At 41.1% G+C, this 17,543-nt stretch overlaps 1 protein-coding gene across 23 annotated transcripts in view; it reads right to left on the reverse strand.

Moving 5' to 3' along the window:
• The window catches only part of TTLL5 (tubulin tyrosine ligase like 5), a 311,462-nt gene that overhangs the window by 70,339 nt on the left and 223,580 nt on the right, over positions 1-17,543 (reverse strand). For 18 of the 23 annotated variants that reach the window (XM_033187360.1, XM_033187367.1, XM_033187363.1 and 15 more), the window contains one exon: positions 6,353-6,570. The exons of 4 other annotated variants lie outside the window; for them this stretch is intronic. In XM_033187360.1, coding sequence (XP_033043251.1) covers positions 6,353-6,570 — 218 coding nt within the window. Of the gene's footprint in view, positions 1-2,469; positions 2,941-6,352; positions 6,571-17,543 lie in introns of those variants that run through there. One more of the 23 variants, XM_033187362.1, reaches the window with a different exon arrangement.

The following is a 17,543-nucleotide window of genomic DNA, read 5'->3' on the forward strand; positions in this document are numbered from 1 at the left end:
TCTTGCTCTGTTGCCCAGGCCGGAGTGCAGTGGTGCGATCTTGGCTCACTGCAATCTCCACATCCCAGGCTTGAGTGATTCTCGTGCCTCAGCCTCCCGAGTAGCTGGGACCATAGGTGCCATGCCACCACGCCTGGCTAATTTTTGTATATTTTGGTAGAGACGGGGTTCGCAATGTTGGCCTGGTTGGTCTAGAACTGAACTCCTCACCTCCAGTGATCCCCACCTGCCTCAGCTTTCCAAAGTGCTGGGATTACAGGCATGAGCCACTGAGCCCGGCCTTTATATTTAATATCTCATTTTAGTGGAAAGTGGTCTGAGACTGAGGCATGTATGATTTCTACTTTTTGAGGATTTAATTGAAACATTCCAGTTTAGAAAACTATTCCACAGGATCTCTGTAGGGCACAAAGTTATATATCTATTGATTTACTCTTATTAACTAACCCCTTTCTGTCCTTATGTTGAGTCTTATTTGCCTATACTACTGGCTATTATTTCTATTCTCTTTTTGTAATTTGTTATTTTAGGTTGAATCTGTCTTTTCTCTCATCATTTTCATCTTTGTATACTTCTTCCTCAAATTTTTGGCATTTGTCTTTTAGTTTGCAAATTCAGTTTTCTGCAGTGGCCAATTTCTATTTACTGTCTTCAGCCCAATTTTTCACTTAGGTAGTTCTCATCTCTGTGCAATCCTCCCTGACTGCAGGCCCCTTGCTCCTTCTATATGATAGCTTTGTCTAGTTCTCCACACAGATGCTCTCTACTCTTACATTTTATTAAGAATACACATTAGGTATTTTTAAAAATGTTATTATTTCTTGCTTAAACTCATTCCAGAGGTAAGAAGCCTCTGAATCTTCTCCATGAAGACTTCTTTTTTTTTTTTTTTGAGACAGTCTCTCTCTGTTGTCCAGGCTGGAGTGCAATGGTGTGATCTTGGCTCACTGCAATCTCTGCCTCCCAGGTTCAAGCGATTCTCCAGCCTCAGCCTCCTGAGTAACTGGGATTACAGACACACGCCACCACACCCGGCTAATTTTTTGTATTTTTAGCAGAGATGGAGTTGTACCATGTTGGCCAGGGTGGTCTCGAACTCCTGACCTCATGATCTGCCTGCCTCAGCCTCCCAAAGTGCTGGGATTACAGGCATGAGCCACCGTGCCCAACTGAAGCCTTCTTTTAAGCTATACCACCTATTCCCAGGACCCAAGATTTTCCAGTATTTGCTCATCCTTAAAGAAGGTCTAAATCTGCCAAGGGCTTATATTCATGGAGAAACTGATGTGGATGGATTCTATCAGAGGTTAGCATAAATTCCCGCCAAAATCTTTTAAAAAGGGGTTTTCATACTCAGGTGAAGGAGGGGGGAAGTGAGGGATGGGAAATATCCAGCAATTATATTACAATTTCAACAACCATTTTAACATCCAAGGAGGCAGGCACGAGAAGTCAGATTTTAATTAAAATTATGCCAATAAGAATCAGCAAAGGAAGACCCATCATTCCATGGCTCTCATGTAGCTTTCCTCCCCACTAAGACACACACAATCATGCAGCTTTTGATTAGGTGTGGTTGTAGCACCCATGCCTCTGACTGATGTCACTGTCCACACCAAAAGCAACCCCTAGGACCTCCTAATGCACCACTGAGGTCCAAATGAGGAGGGTTAGTAGAAGACAGACAGTCTAAGTGGCAGAGCTCCTGACTGGCACTCACATCCTTTCTACCCTCAGGCCCTGCCCCTCACAGCGAGGGGATATTATTGTCTGTGGTATTCCAGGTTTCCCTTTCATTTCCTAGACTGCACTCTCCCAGAAGACACTATACAAAAGCCCTCCATGTTGTTCTTCAATCCAGTCTTCCTGTGCTGCGTCTAACAGAAATTCCCCCAGCACCTCTAATATGAGTGGCATTAATTCTTCCTCCATTTAAGTGGTAAAACTGGTATGGAAAAAGAGAGGAGTGAGTGAGTTCCTAAGTGCATACATTGTATTTTCTTCAAAAGCAATATTTTAGGATAATTAATCTGCCATTTGCTGTACAGACAGATGTAGATAAATAGATTGGCAGGGACCTTTGAAATCTGTGATGTACGGGGAAGAGTCTGAGGTAAGCACAGCGGGTGAAATGAGTTCCAGTTTGAGCTCAGCCACTGACCACCTGGGTACCTTGTTGTACTCATATCCCCACAACTATGCCTAGATCCCTTTATCTTCTACCACAAACATTTTATAATTACCTACCTTGGAAATGCATAATGTAGAGAATCCTACATTAAGGATGAATATGTTACAGATTCAACTATGCTTCTTGAAACTGCACATAATAAAAGGCTGGCAGAACATGGTTAACCCACAATATGGTATCTTCTATGCTCACCTCAAGAACTTTTGGACAATTATTAAGTCCTAATTCCTTTGCCCTGAAATCTTCTCACTTTAATGACTCATGTTAAAAAGATAACATTTTTAAGCTGATGTTTATTTTCATATTGTTCTGACATTAATCTCTTAAACATCTGTCATCATATGGCTGACCTCACCAAATGTTCAGGTAACATTAATTGGGATTTGGTGCTACCAGGCTACCCAGTCCTGATGGCTTTCCTCCCTGCTAATCCCTAGCAGCCTTAAACAACCACTGTCCTGGGTGCTGACTCAGAACAGTAGTTACCACCAACTTCCACTCAGGTCACCCTGATGAGAATCACCTAAGCCCTGGGTAAAGAAGGTCATCTCAGCTATTTAAGGAAGAGTACTGCAGTTCAGTCTGTGCTTCTTCAACAGTTTTCTTTCTTCAGAGAAGTCTCCCAGGTTACAACAGCTTTGGTCCCACCCTTTCAAATTCATTCAGTCTGAGTTTTGCCCTTGTGCCTGGCAAACTTCAATCTCCTCAGGTTTCTTTCTCCATATTTCCTGGAGAGTATGATTCTGGCTCTGAAAAAAGGTCATTTACAAGGAAGAGACAGTTCAGATGCATGTAGTTGTGTGTAGGCTGTCGTCCTTCTCAGTTCAGCTGACTGCTTGGAAGAAATACCACAAATAGTTTTGAAAGGAGGATCTGAAGTGGGTACTAAATTATGAAGTGTTGCAAACATTGGAGAAGAAAATCTAGAAAGATTATTGGCACTATGAAAATGGTAAAAAAAAAAAAAAAAAATCTAAATCATTCCCTTCACAACTGACAAATGAGATTTAGCTAAATGAAACATAAGTGTATGAATCTGAGAACGACAACAAAGAACTGCTGGGACAAGAGAGGCTGAGGAAAATGGCTTGAAAGCATCAGGATTAAAGAGCAAATGTGCTCATAAAAAAGCTTTCAATGGAATAGACAGAAAACAAGTCATTTTGGTTAATTATTCAGTAGGGACACTGGGTTTTGTTTTACAGATGGGAAAATGAAACCTTTAGAGGGAAAGCAACTTGAGTATTATCATAAAGAAACAGGACCCCACTGTTCTGATTCTCAACTCCCTTTGCACCAAAATCCAAGTGACATTCCATCTTTAATGTTCTATTCTTCTCTAAACTCAAAACTCAACCCTCTAGGATGTGGAAACTTTGATGCTCTTGGAAATTGCTTCTATATTTGTCTAATGCCAACTTCTGTGCTGGAAGAAGTTTGAAGTTCAACCCAAAAACACACGGCTTGGCACGGTCCAAAGCTCATTACAACTTCTCATTAGTTGTGTCTCTTGAGGCGACTATGGCATTCCTGAGTGTGACTCAGTATCACCAGTCATAACTGAGGGTTCCTGATTAATCTGAACTGAGCCAGAGCAAAGGCCACAGTAAGATCCAAGCAAATGAAGCAACACATCTTGTAGGAAGAAAGTGAAAAATTTACATGAAAATTTCTTGAAATGCCATCTTGCTACTAAGCATAATAGTACCTAACATTGATTTAGCATGTATTATATACCAGACACTGTATTTGTGCTTGACATTCATCAACTCATTTATTTATCTTAATAACCCTATGAGGCAGGTACTATTACCATTCCCATTTTAAAATAGGAAACTGAGTCACAGAGACGTTGAGTAACTTGCTATGCTGGCTAGGAACAAAAATTACTTTAGAACAGTGAGAATATATCAACTGATACTCAGGATCCTGATTTCGAGAGCCATGAAAAGTTTCTCTAGATTAAAAAGATTACTTCATCAATCCAAATAAAGCATGGGGTTTAGTTCATAGTAATGTGCCAATGACAGTTTCCTAGTATGGTACATTCCTCAAATGCACCACGGCAATGTCAGATGTTAACAATGGAAAAAACACTGGGCAAGTGGTAGGTGGGAATTCTTTGTACTACCCTTACAACTTTTCTGTAAATCTAAAATTAATATAAAATACAGTTTGTTTGTTTTGAAAAAAAACTTTATCAGGATACTTCATAGGGGGAGCTTTTCATTGTTCAGATGAAAAGCCATGCTATTCTTTTTCCTAAAAGTTAGAAGAATATCTGAAAACACTGGGGTCCTTACAATGCTGTACATTTTACACATAAGTGAGAGAATGTTAAAGTCTTTATTAGTACTAACTTAGCTTCAGAGACTTGTCCTAGAGTTTTAAAGGCAAATTGGAAACTATTTCCTGGAACAATGCCTCACAGCATGCCTTTTGATACCTGGATTATATTACTTAAATTCTGAAGAAATCTCTGCTTTTTCCCCCCTTCTGTGCATTTTTGATGTTGAGTTGTTTCCGGTTTTCCCACACTCTTGCCTGTCACAAAGAAGAAACCACAAAAATGCTGCAAAGCAAGGTCTGTCCAAAGAGCTGCAGTTCCATCTCAGGAGGCTGTGGAGTTCTCCCGCCAGCAGTGAGTTCAGGGCAGTAGCAAGCAGCGTCTTCAAATGCCCAGCCCTGCTGCCTGGGCCCACCTCTCCACCAGCTAGCCACACAGGCCACCAAGGGCCCTCTGAGAGTACTGGCAATAATCACAGAATCCACAAGGGGCACACTGGCAAATTCAACATTCACATTTGGCTCAAAAATTTTCCCAGTTAACTACGGGCTTTCCAAATCTGTGAAGGAGAGTGTGGTTTTAGAATGCATATGATGGTGACCAAGGCTTACTGAGTTCTTACCTAGGCTGGGCCTTACTCTATGTACTTCACACATATTAACTCTGTTAACATTTAACAACTGACCTAGGAGGTAGATACTCTTACTGTTTTATTTTCACAAATGGAAACATGAGGAAGCTGAGACTAAGAGATTAAGTAACTTGTAACTTGCAGAAGGTGTCAAATTAGTAAAATGTGACCTGAGGATGTGAATCCAGGCAGTCTGGTTGCAGAGGCTGCACACCTAAGGATTTGACTCTACTCTTTCCAGGGTGAGAAGACACACAGTTTCCTTTCTATTTTGCTGCTGGCATTCAACCACAAACTGCAGCCTTTCTACTGCCCCTTCCTACTACTCCAGAGAGTTCTGCAGTCATTACAATGCTAGCTCTTCCCAGAACAGGGCTTGGTACTTTAGTGGGCACTGAATAAATATTTGTCGGATAAATGAATAATGGCAGCAATATAATTAATACAGCCACAAGGGATTGTTTTCTACCTAAATCCAGAATTTGATTTACCATCCAAGGAGGAAAAAACAGTAATGACTTTTTCTATGTTCTAGGATTCTTCTCACAACTAACATTGATCTTCTGAAGGACAAATGAATGAGGAGCCTCAATGACAGCAAGAGAAATACACAAATGTCCACTACACAAAAGCACAGCAGACAATGCCTGCCTCTTCCAGACATCTCTGAAAGCTCCCCAAGTTTAACCTGAAGAAGGGCTGCTAGAACTAATGCTCTTCACCAATCTATTTCTAGTTCACTGGCTAAAAAGTGGCTGGAGGTAGAGTGAAGGATTTTGATGTACAAAAATTTGATTCAGGAAAGAAAACGTCCTTTTGGTGTAAACGGGTAGACTACAAAAGGTATTAACAACACCGTTGCTACACAGAGCTTGCTGACGAATGTCAATGAGGTTATATCATCCTCCTACATGAAATCTCAATCCTAATATCTTTCAATTCAAATGCTTGAAAGTGAACAAACCAAGGGGAAGCAGGGTGTTGAATTCTGTATGAAATTGACAAGATCTGATTCTGCAGGGCTTGTCCCTGCCACAGGGTGGTGGCCATCTGCTTGTTTCAGCAGTTCCCCGGGAGAGTCTATCTGTAGCCTGCGCTGAGAACTAGGGTTAGCCTTTATTTCCCAGCAGGTGTTCTTGTTTCCAGTACTTCAGTATGAATGGTCTTGAAGAGTAACAAATAAAGAGTACTATTAGCTTAGAATTGACAAAACTCAATAGAAATTGAACAGAAAAAAACTTACTTGGAAGCCCTCTGGGATGTTGCCCTTCTGAGCACTTGTTTGTGGTTGGGTGGGGGTTTGGGGACCAGGGAGGCGCAAGAACTTGGAGGTGGTACTGCTTTTTGTGGCAGAGTGGTTGGCTTCTGGCCACTAGCTGTGGCACTGGAAATTCTACAACCTGCACCATTATTCATTGTCCATAAATTGGAGTTAGGTAGTGTCTGGCTGCCAAAGATTGCCTACAAAAAAACAAAAGGAAAAAAAATGATCGATGGACATCACCTTCACAACCCATTTACTTTATTAACTAGTCTGTAATCCTGTCAAGGGGCAAAAAGAAAAGGAAAACTGTTAAAGTTTTTTTTTTTTTTTTTAAAGGAAAAACTTCTCTAATGTTGCCAGTGCAGCTCTAGATTCAGAGAAGGGGAATATTTTGAAGCAGAGAGTTGAAATGGTCTTGTTGAAAGTACACTGGGCTAGGAATCAGGGCACCTGGGACACTAAGTGTTGGCCCACATGCGTGAATTAGAAAAGCATTTGATCTCTCTCATTGCAGTTTCCATAATTGTTAAATTCAACATGTTTTTAATGAATGTCTCTTTCGAGGCGTGAAGTACTAGAAATAGAGCACAGAATAAAACTGTCTTGCAGCTTGACTTGATTCCTGCCCACTTCAAAACTCTGAGCTCCTCTAGAAAGTTTGCAGGCAGGAGGCAAGGGGAGGAGTCAGCATGGCTAGGGCATGGTGAACAAATACAGAAAGATGAGGCTGCCACAGGAACCATGAGCCAGGCCTGGTTATAATCTTTAGGGCTAGTTCAGAATTCTAGCCTAGAAACACTTTGTTGACCTAAAGATTAACATAAGATTTTACATTTGAAAGCACTTTCAAAGTAAAATTACTATACAAATGTTTGTTATATGAATACAATCGACACAAGGCTATTTTTGCTCAGAGGTAAGCCTATAAATAAATAAAGACCTAAAAATCACCATCTAAACATCACAAATGCCAACATATATAATTAGGATGCAAAAGTATACTTCCTTCAAGTAGACGCTTAAAAAGTTCATACAACTTATCTCATTAAAAATAGTCTTTTTGTGTCTCAATTTTGTTACTGGTCTTTCAATACTGCTTTCAACATGCATTGTAAAAACTTTAAATGAGAAATAATATTAAGAGAAAAATAACATCATTGACAAAATACCTGGTATTTTTTATTAAAGAAATTTCTGGCAATTGATTTCCATTTGTACATACAACATGTAAAGGACACATGGCGAGGCATGATGAAGTAATATGAGATGCTCTTAGGAAATATTCATCTTCTAGACAGAGTTTGCTAGTATTACTTTTGCCCTTTATGAATTTTATTTTTTCAGATTTAAAAGATGAACTGGGTACCTTTAGTAAAATGTTAACCAACCCTTCTATACGCATGACTTAAAACGTCTCATTTTCAGGAAATGTGTCAAAGGTCCTAGGCTAAGTAGATATGAGAGGGGGGTTCAGGGGTCTTGTGTGGAGTAAATGTGTTTGACTGAAATGCTTGACAAAGAACAAAGAGATTTCAGAGTTAGAGGGTCTGAGCATTTTCAATCGGACCAATCTGACTGAGATGTCCCCAACCTGTGTAAACCACCTGAGGGAGAAACTGACGAGCCGCAATTTTTCTCCATCTCTGATCCACAGAAGAGGAACAAAGACAAAGCCAGGTGCGGTGGCTCACACCTGTAATCCTAGCACTTTGGGAGGCTGAGACATGTGGGTCACTTGAGCTCAGGAGTTCAAGACCAGCCTGGGCAACATGGCAAAACCCCGTCTTTACAAAAAATACAAAAATTAGCTACACGTGGTGGCGCATGCTTATAGTCCCAGCAACTCAAGAGGCTAAGGTGGGAGAATCCTTTGAGCCAGGGAGGTGGAGGTTGCAATGGGTGAAGCACCACTGCACTCCAGCCTTGGTGACAGAGCGAGACCCTGTCTCAAAAAAGGGGACGGGGGAGAGGAACAAAGACAGATCCAAGGCCACAGGCAAAGCCAGGAGGGAAGCACTGTTGAGCGTGTACACATGAGGAGGTTTCCGGATGGTCCAAGAGAATCAAGGAGCCCTGACCCTGCTCATGCAGTCCTCCTCAGGACAAGCAACCAAAGCTTCCAGCAGGAGGCAGCCTTCTGGGACAGGGTCTACAACAAACCCTTTCTTTGCAGTTCCTGTTTCCATATTTGAGGGCCTTAAAATCTGTGCGAAAAATTCAACTGGAAGTAAAGAGGGACACAGGAACAGGCTGCCCCAGGCTTCTATTTTCCCCACTACATCCTAATAATTGAGGTTAGGTGTAAGGAGTGTTTGAAAAGTGCCTCATTCAAGATGGGAAGAGACCAAAAATCAGAGTGAGGGCTGAAGAGTTCTACATTGAGCCATCCATAAAGAAATTCCCTGGGTGAGTAGTAGAGGAGGGGGAAAAAATGTTGTTAGTTAAGAGCTCTTGGAAATCAAAATATTCTTTATTAAATTATATATTTAATGTTGTAAGGGAACTGCCATTGAATAGAACATCTATTCAATACATGTTGCCATGGTGACAACTATATTTTTTTCAAATTTATCATTTTCCCCCCAAATCTGGAACATGTAAATACAAACGAAATAATGAGTGAAAATAGCAGGTTCAGAACAGTTTTAGTGAGCTCCTATTTTTGTTTTTTTAAAAAGAATACATACACACCATATATATCTATATAGATAGATAGATATGTACACACACACTCTCTCTCTGTCCTAGTATCTGCACAGAACAATTCTGGAAGGATACACAAAAAACTGGTAGCCTTCAGGGAGAAGAATTGGTTAGCTAGGGGTCAAGGTAGGAGGGAGACTAACTTTTTACTATATATCATTTGTATCTTTTGAATTTTACACTATGTACATATAGTTATTTATTACAAAAATAAACTAATTATTCAAAAGACAAAAGAAGTCTAATTCCAATAACATTTAAGGAGGTAATAAATCATCTGTGACGTGACGCCCAAGTTTTAACCAGCTGGGTATAGGATTCCTATTGGATTGGGCTAAAGAAGGAATTAACTGTTCAGCACTGGCTACAAAAGCAGATTTGGTCATCAGTGAAAGGCAGAGAGACTCAGAGTAAATGGAAAAGACATAGCTTGTGGTCAAATGTACCTCAGTTCAAATGTAGGCCTTGTCACTTAAAAGTGGGTGATCTTTTCAAGTTAACTTCTCAGCTTCAGCTTTCTCATAAGCAGTTAAAATTATTTCACCTTTAGAAGATGAGGAGCTTAATTTAAAAAAAATTACTTCATTGGATTTTTGGAAGTCAAATGAAGATCATGTAGGTAACCTTAGCCTAGGCATTCAATAAGAATTTCTTGAAATAAAGCAAAGACCTAGGCACACAGCAGGCACTCAACAAATGTTCCATTCCTTCCCAAACTTTCACCTACCTCAGTTCTACTGAGAAACTAAAGGATGGAATGATGGCGAAGTCCACCTATCAGGAATGCTTTGTGAATGGTAGTTGCTTATGCATTTCTTCAACATATTTTTCCAGACTTATGACACTCACTAGTTGTGAAAGCAAATTCTTAAAACGAAAACATATGTTTAGGCTCCCCAGATCATATTTACTCAATTCTCTCTGGCAGAAATAATCTTTTCCTCTTCTGAATGCTTAGAAAAATGTATTTGTATGACTCATCACAGTACATTCGACCGTGTATTATAGCCATTTACGTGTGTACTTTTTCTCCGTTCTGGGTGATTCACACTGGAAATGGCTGAATTTATATATGATTAATTTTAGTTTCCCCTACAGTGACTAGTACAAAGATGCTTAATAAATGGAAAAAAAAAACCAAAAAACAAAAAAAAACCCAACCCCAACTATTCATCCTTGTTTAGCGAAAATTAAATTCTTACACAACAAAATAGGTAAATGTGTATTTAAATCCAGATGTAATCTTGTAAAAGGACCATTTTCCGGACTTCGAACAGTGCCTAGGGTGTTGTTTGTGTCCATCTCATACTCAACCACAAAATACGTTAGCCCTTCTGCAGACCTCCAACAAAAATCACTTCACACCTTCCGAAATGCAAAATTTGTGGAGGACCTTAGATACTGATGTTTTATATAAGACTAGTTTTCACTTCAAACAATAAAATAAAATAATGTAGAAGAACTTACTGCCTAGGAAACTGCCACTTGCCTGGATACAATTGCTTCTCCCTTTCTTCTTAATATTACTACTCTGATTTTGTTTGGGTCATAATGTTTGCCCAGCTAAAGAAAACATATTTCTAAATCTCTCTTTTACCTAGGGATAACACATGATCTATGTTCTAGACAATGAGATGGAAACAGCAGTTGCTGGTTTTGGGGAAACAGAAGTTTTTGGGAAAGCTCTTTAAAGGGCAGACTTGGCCGGTGCACATCTTGTGTCCTTCCATGTTCCCTGTTCTTCCCACCTAGAACACGGATATCTAGCAAGAGGTGGACAGGCATAGGGTGAAAGTTACTTGCTAAGGATTGCACAGAATGAAGACAGAAGGAGCATGGGTTTCTGATGGCACCATGAAGTCTGCAAGAGCCTATTTCTAGATTTCTGACTGTGGGAAAAAAGCCCCTCTAACTTAATTAAACTATTGGTGGGAGAGAGGGTTCTGTTACAAGCAGTCAAATGGAATCTTAACTGATACTAGAAATAATTCTCAATCTACCACAGATTCAAGCTTGCCTAAGCCTCAATACAACAAACATGTACTGCATCTCAGAAGGCAGATACTCTTTCCAAATACAGTAAAAGGCCTCTAGGTTGTGACTTGTGGTTTGGTGATTATACTGTAATACACTGAAAGGATAATGAAATGATTATAATTGCATACCATCTGAAACTCCAAAGAGCCAGTAATGTAGACAAGTCCCCAGGTGTTTCACCAAAGCCAGGGCTAAGTGGGAGGGGATTAAAGCAATCAAATCTGATAAGAAGAAACCCAGGAACACACTCAGGCAACGTTAAAAGCAGACATATAAATGGTTGTGTGTAAACTAGTGGCAGAAATCAGCCTCTCCAGCACCCCGAGAGCCCTGTACTGGCCCCAATCCTACAGCCCCACCAACTGAATTGCTCCATCATGTGAATTGTTCTGTCCTGATATTCATTCATAAAAGGGCAGAAGAATTTTATGAAGTTCTCTCTAATAATTTGTAAGAAACATGAGGTTTCAATACACAATATTAACAACATAGGCATAGGAGCTGCACCATCATTAGTCAATGTCCTGGGAATGAGAAAGCTGTGTAAGCACTGGCCTCCACTCAAGACCTAGTCAACATACACTCAGCATATACATGACTTTTGCTTCTTTGCTGGGTGTGGGAAACAGCCATGCTACAGCAAGAAGACTCAGAGAAAAACCACAGTTTGAGGGTTGGCTTGGCCCCAGGCAAAAGACTGGAAAGGCCCTCCTTCTCCCACAACAGAAGGGTGCTCATGGGTGGGAAGGGAAAATTTCTGATGGACAGAACACAGACTGCAACTTGGAAGGTTCCGGGGAAGCAAGATCTGGGCTCTCTTACTAGAAAGATAATAGCATTCAGAGATTAAATTCTGGGAGGATTTTTTTTTTAGTGCCTTCCAGAAAAACACTCCTTTTAGCCTTCACTCAGGCTTCTTCGTGATAGAGCAGAGCTGGATGCCTCTTCGTAGTGAAATAATTCTGTAAATTCATTTTTTTGAGAATGAAGGGGGATAAAGTAGGCAAATGCTACTCTCTATTTGTGTAGGTTAATGTCTCTTTGTGACCCTTTTACTCTAATTTCAGATGAGCAAACATTTCTATGCAGTATTCTCCCCACGGTAGATTGTGTCCCAATTTGGATAAAATTCTCATGACATGTACAAAGACACTTCTTGTCTGTTTCTCTCTGGAAGATAAACAGAGATGGTACATTTTCTTGAGCATGTAAGTTACTAATCACTCACCTTCCTACAATCAGGCCAAGACTGTTCAGAGCAAAGAACACATCCCGACTGTTATGCAACCCTGTGATGCTGTAAAAACCTTAGGGCCAAGGTGAGAGTGAGAGTAACTGTTTCTATTTTGGCAAAAGTAAGCTTCCAAAAGGCCTTTGTCTCACACTGTATGGAGTTCTTGGCTGTCTTCCATTCACAATGTTTGTCAGCTGGGACAAGACTGGGGGCTGAGCAAGAGAAACGGTGCAACTTTTCTGGTGCTGTTATAAAGCACTGGGCAGTACTATGACCCCAATAGGAATGGGGCAGCAATCCAGAAGTTGCTACTCTTCATATAGAGAGACCAAGCACACAAATACCTAAGACAGGACATGGAACTGTCAAAGATGTCGAAAGCCTTCCGACATATCCTCTCATTTCTAAAACCAATTACAATGCTCCCCCTCCTTTAGTGAGTAGGAAAGGAGGTTCTTACTACCTCAAATGACCTACTCTTAAGGATATAAAGACAGATGCTTACCTGGACAGAAAAATTTCGAAACTATTATTCACTAACCAACTGAGATCAGTGTGATTCTTCAGAGAGTCCCTAAACTAACTGTACTTGCCAACATTTAAGAAACAATGAAGGCCGGGCGCGGTGGCTCAAGCCTGTAATCCCAGCACTTTGGGAGGCCGAGATGGGCGGATCACGAGGTCAGGAGATCGAGACCATCCTGGCTAACATGGTGAAACCCCGTCTCTACTAAAAAATACAAAAAACTAGCCGGGCGACATGGCGGGCGCCTGTAGTCCCAGCTGCTTGGGAGGCTGAGGCAGGAGAATGGCGTAAACCCAGGAGGCGGAGCTTGCAGTGAGCTGAGACCCGGCCACTGCACTCCAGCCTGGGCGGCAGAGCGAGACTCCGTCTCAAAAAAAAAAAAAAAAAAAAAAAAAAAAAGAAACAATGAAGATAATTACAACTAGATATTCAAATATACTCAAAACTGAGCTTGGACTGGTGTGTGACATGACCAGCAAAGTGTAGCTATGACACAGCTGGCTAAGACTAGGGTTGCAGTTAATGACCACAAAAGCCAGTGAAACCAAATTGCCCTAAGACATCACATGGGTGACCTTCCCTCATTAGCAGCCACACCTTCATCTAGCGCAAAACCAGTCAGACACTGATTGATGTTCTGATGCAAATTCAGACTCAGATGACCATACACTCTACTTTGCTTTACATTTCTTTCGTATCTCCTTCAATGCCCAGCACTGTTTGGTCACACACACACACATACAAAGGCTGGCAGACTGACGTTTTTCTTTTTGAAACAAATTTCTTTAATAAATGTTCATTAGAAGTGTTAAAAATGATTTATAATTCTGCTCTCAGAGATAACCTGTTAACATTTAGATGTTTTTCTATGTATATATAAACATATTTTCTATGTGTATGTATGTTTTTCTGTGTGCTGACAAAAAATGGAATCATATGACACCTGATGTTTTGGAGCCTATTTTTATTTCATTCAAATACCTATTCTGAGCATTTTCCCCTAACTATAAAGGTAGACCTAGACTGCTGCTTTTAATGGCATTTTTCCTACTATGGTTTATTATACTTAACCAATCATCAATGCTATAAATTGACACACTGAGGTACATCTATATTTGAAGCTATGGAAATATGTAAATATGTTCACAGTGATTTTTCTTTTTTTTTTTTTTTTGAGATGGAGTCTCACTCTGTCACCAGGCTGGAGTGCAATGGCGCGATCTCGGCTCACTGCAACCTCCGAGTCCCCAGTTCAAGCAATTCTCCTGCCTCAGCCTCCCAAGTAGCTGGGATTACAGGCATGCGCCACTATGCCCAGCTAATTTTTGTATTTTTTTTTAGTAGAGACGGGGTTTCACCGTGTTGGCCAGGATGGTCTCGAACTCCTGACTTTGTGATCCGTCCACCTTAGCCTCCCAAAGTGCTGGGATTACAGGCATGAGCCACCACACCTGGCCCACAATAGATTTTTGAGTTTAAAAAAAATAAAAATAGGCCGGGCGTGGTGGCTCACGTCTGTAATCCCAGCACTTTGGGAGGCTGAGGCAGGTGGATCACGAGGTCAGGAGATCAAGACCATTCTGGCTAACACAGTGAAACCCTGTTTCTACTAAAAATACAAAAAATTAGCCGGCATTGTGGTGGGCACCTGTAGTCCCGGTTACTTGGGAGGCTGAGGCAGGAGAATGGTGTGAACCCGGGAGGCGGAGCTTTCAATGAGCTGAGATCGCGCCACTACACTCCAGCCTGGGTGACAGAGTGAGACTCTGTCTCAAAAAAAAAAAAATTGCCCCCCCATATCTTTTTATTTTTTTCTCTTTTTTTCCACAAATAGAAAAGCACCCCCAAAATCTTATAGTTCCATTTTGAAACACCATGTGTATGTGTGCGCACACACACACACAGAGGCATATATACACACACAATCAGGTTGTTATCAATTTATTTTGCTTTTTAAGAATAGTGTTGTGGGCCAGGCGCGGTGGCTCAAGCCTGTAATCCCAGCACTTTGGGAGGCCGAGACGGGCGGATCACGAGGTCAGGAGATCGAGACCATCCTGGCTAACACAGTGAAACCCCGTCTCTACTAAAAATACAAAAAACTAGCCGGGCGAGGTGGCGGGCGCCTGTAGTCCCAGCTACTCGGGAGGCTGAGGCAGGAGAATGGCGTGAACCCGGGAGGCGGAGCTTGCAGTGAGCTGAGATCCGGCCATACCTTTTCACATATGCTGGATCATTTCCTTAAAATAATTTCCTTAAAGTGGAATAGCTAGATCAGAAATCTCTTTATTCTTCTGTTTCAAAACTTTTTCATATATATTCCCAAATTGCTCTCAGAAAAGATTGTACCAATTTATATTTCATCAGTATGTTTGAAAGGAATCAATTTATCATTCCTTTGATTACTATGAGAAAAACAGCTTGCACCTGATGAAAAGCTAGCTCACAATTGATGCTAATGCTGTTTCTTGTCCTATTTACGTTTGTAAGATACTTATGCCTTTGGGCAAACATGTCAATAATCTACACAGATATTATTCTAAAGAATAACCATTTAGGCCAGGCGTGGTGGCCCACACCTGTAATCCCAACACTTTGGGAGGCTGAGGTAGGCGGATCACGAAGTCAGGAGATCGAGACCATCCTGGCTAACACAGTGAAACCCCATCTCTACTAAGTAATACAAAAAATTAGCTGGGTGTGGTGGCGTGCACCTGTAGTTCCAACTACGCAGGAGGCTGAGGCAGGAGAATGGTGTGAACTCGGGAGGCGTAGCTTGCAGCGAGCCCAGATCAAGCCACTGCACTCCAGCCTGGGCAACAGAGTGAGACCCCGTCTTAAAAAAAAAAAAAATAGGCCGGGCGTGGTGGCTCACGTCTGTAATCCCAGCACTTTGGGAGGCTGAGGCAGGTGGATCACGAGGTCAGGAGATCAAGACCATTCTGGCTAACACAGTGAAACCCTGTTTCTACTAAAAATACAAAAAATTAGCCGGGCATTGTGGTGGGCACCTGTAGTCCCGGTTACTTGGGAGGCTGAGGCAGGAGAATGGTGTGAACCCGGGAGGCGGAGCTTTCAATGAGCTGAGATCGCGCCACTACACTCCAGCCTGGGTGACAGAGTGAGACTCTGTCTCAAAAAAAAAAAAAATTGCCCCCCCATATCTTTTTATTTTTTTCTCTTTTTTTCCACAAATAGAAAAGCACCCCCAAAATCTTATAGTTCCATTTTGAAACACCATGTGTATGTGTGCGCACACACACACACAGAGGCATATATACACACACAATCAGGTTGTTATCAATTTATTTTGCTTTTTAAGAATAGTGTTGTGGGCCAGGCGCGGTGGCTCAAGCCTGTAATCCCAGCACTTTGGGAGGCCGAGACGGGCGGATCACGAGGTCAGGAGATCGAGACCATCCTGGCTAACACAGTGAAACCCCGTCTCTACTAAAAATACAAAAAACTAGCCGGGCGAGGTGGCGGGCGCCTGTAGTCCCAGCTACTCGGGAGGCTGAGGCAGGAGAATGGCGTGAACCCGGGAGGCGGAGCTTGCAGTGAGCTGAGATCCGGCCATACCTTTTCACATATGCTGGATCATTTCCTTAAAATAATTTCCTTAAAGTGGAATAGCTAGATCAGAAATCTCTTTATTCTTCTGTTTCAAAACTTTTTCATATATATTCCCAAATTGCTCTCAGAAAAGATTGTACCAATTTATATTTCATCAGTATGTTTGAAAGGAATCAATTTATCATTCCTTTGATTACTATGAGAAAAACAGCTTGCACCTGATGAAAAGCTAGCTCACAATTGATGCTAATGCTGTTTCTTGTCCTATTTACGTTTGTAAGATACTTATGCCTTTGGGCAAACATGTCAATAATCTACACAGATATTATTCTAAAGAATAACCATTTAGGCCAGGCGTGGTGGCCCACACCTGTAATCCCAACACTTTGGGAGGCTGAGGTAGGCGGATCACGAAGTCAGGAGATCGAGACCATCCTGGCTAACACAGTGAAACCCCATCTCTACTAAGTAATACAAAAAATTAGCTGGGTGTGGTGGCGTGCACCTGTAGTTCCAACTACGCAGGAGGCTGAGGCAGGAGAATGGTGTGAACTCGGGAGGCGTAGCTTGCAGCGAGCCCAGATCAAGCCACTGCACTCCAGCCTGGGCAACAGAGTGAGACCCCGTCTTAAAAAAAAAAAAAAATTAATCCTGGTATTAATCATTCTTTTTATTCTTTCTTCTCATAGCTCTCTCTAGTAATTCTGAACAAATTAATTTGCATACCATATTTAATTGTTCAAGTATTAGTTTAAAAAATGTAGCTAATTAATACTTAATGAGCCTTGAGCTTCTCCTAAAACACTTTCTTTAATATCATTTTAATCAATTTCTGTTTCTGGCATGGGAGGTTTAAGTAAAACCCCCAAGTTGAAATCATAATGCTATGTATATTTACAGTTAAAAATAATACGTGAGATATTTGCATATCCCTGTTCATTGATGTATTATTCACAATAGCCAAGATGTAAAAGGAGCCTAAATGTCCATCAACGAATGAATGGAAAAAGAAAATGTGTTATGTAGTACCCACAAACATTAAAAATAAAAAAGTAAAAAAAGAGAAAATGTGGTATGTATATGTGTATACACACACA

Source organism: Trachypithecus francoisi, unplaced genomic scaffold, assembly GCF_009764315.1.
Source record: "Trachypithecus francoisi isolate TF-2019V2 unplaced genomic scaffold, Tfra_2.0 Lachesis_group3, whole genome shotgun sequence".
Taxonomy (NCBI): domain Eukaryota; kingdom Metazoa; phylum Chordata; class Mammalia; order Primates; family Cercopithecidae; genus Trachypithecus; species Trachypithecus francoisi.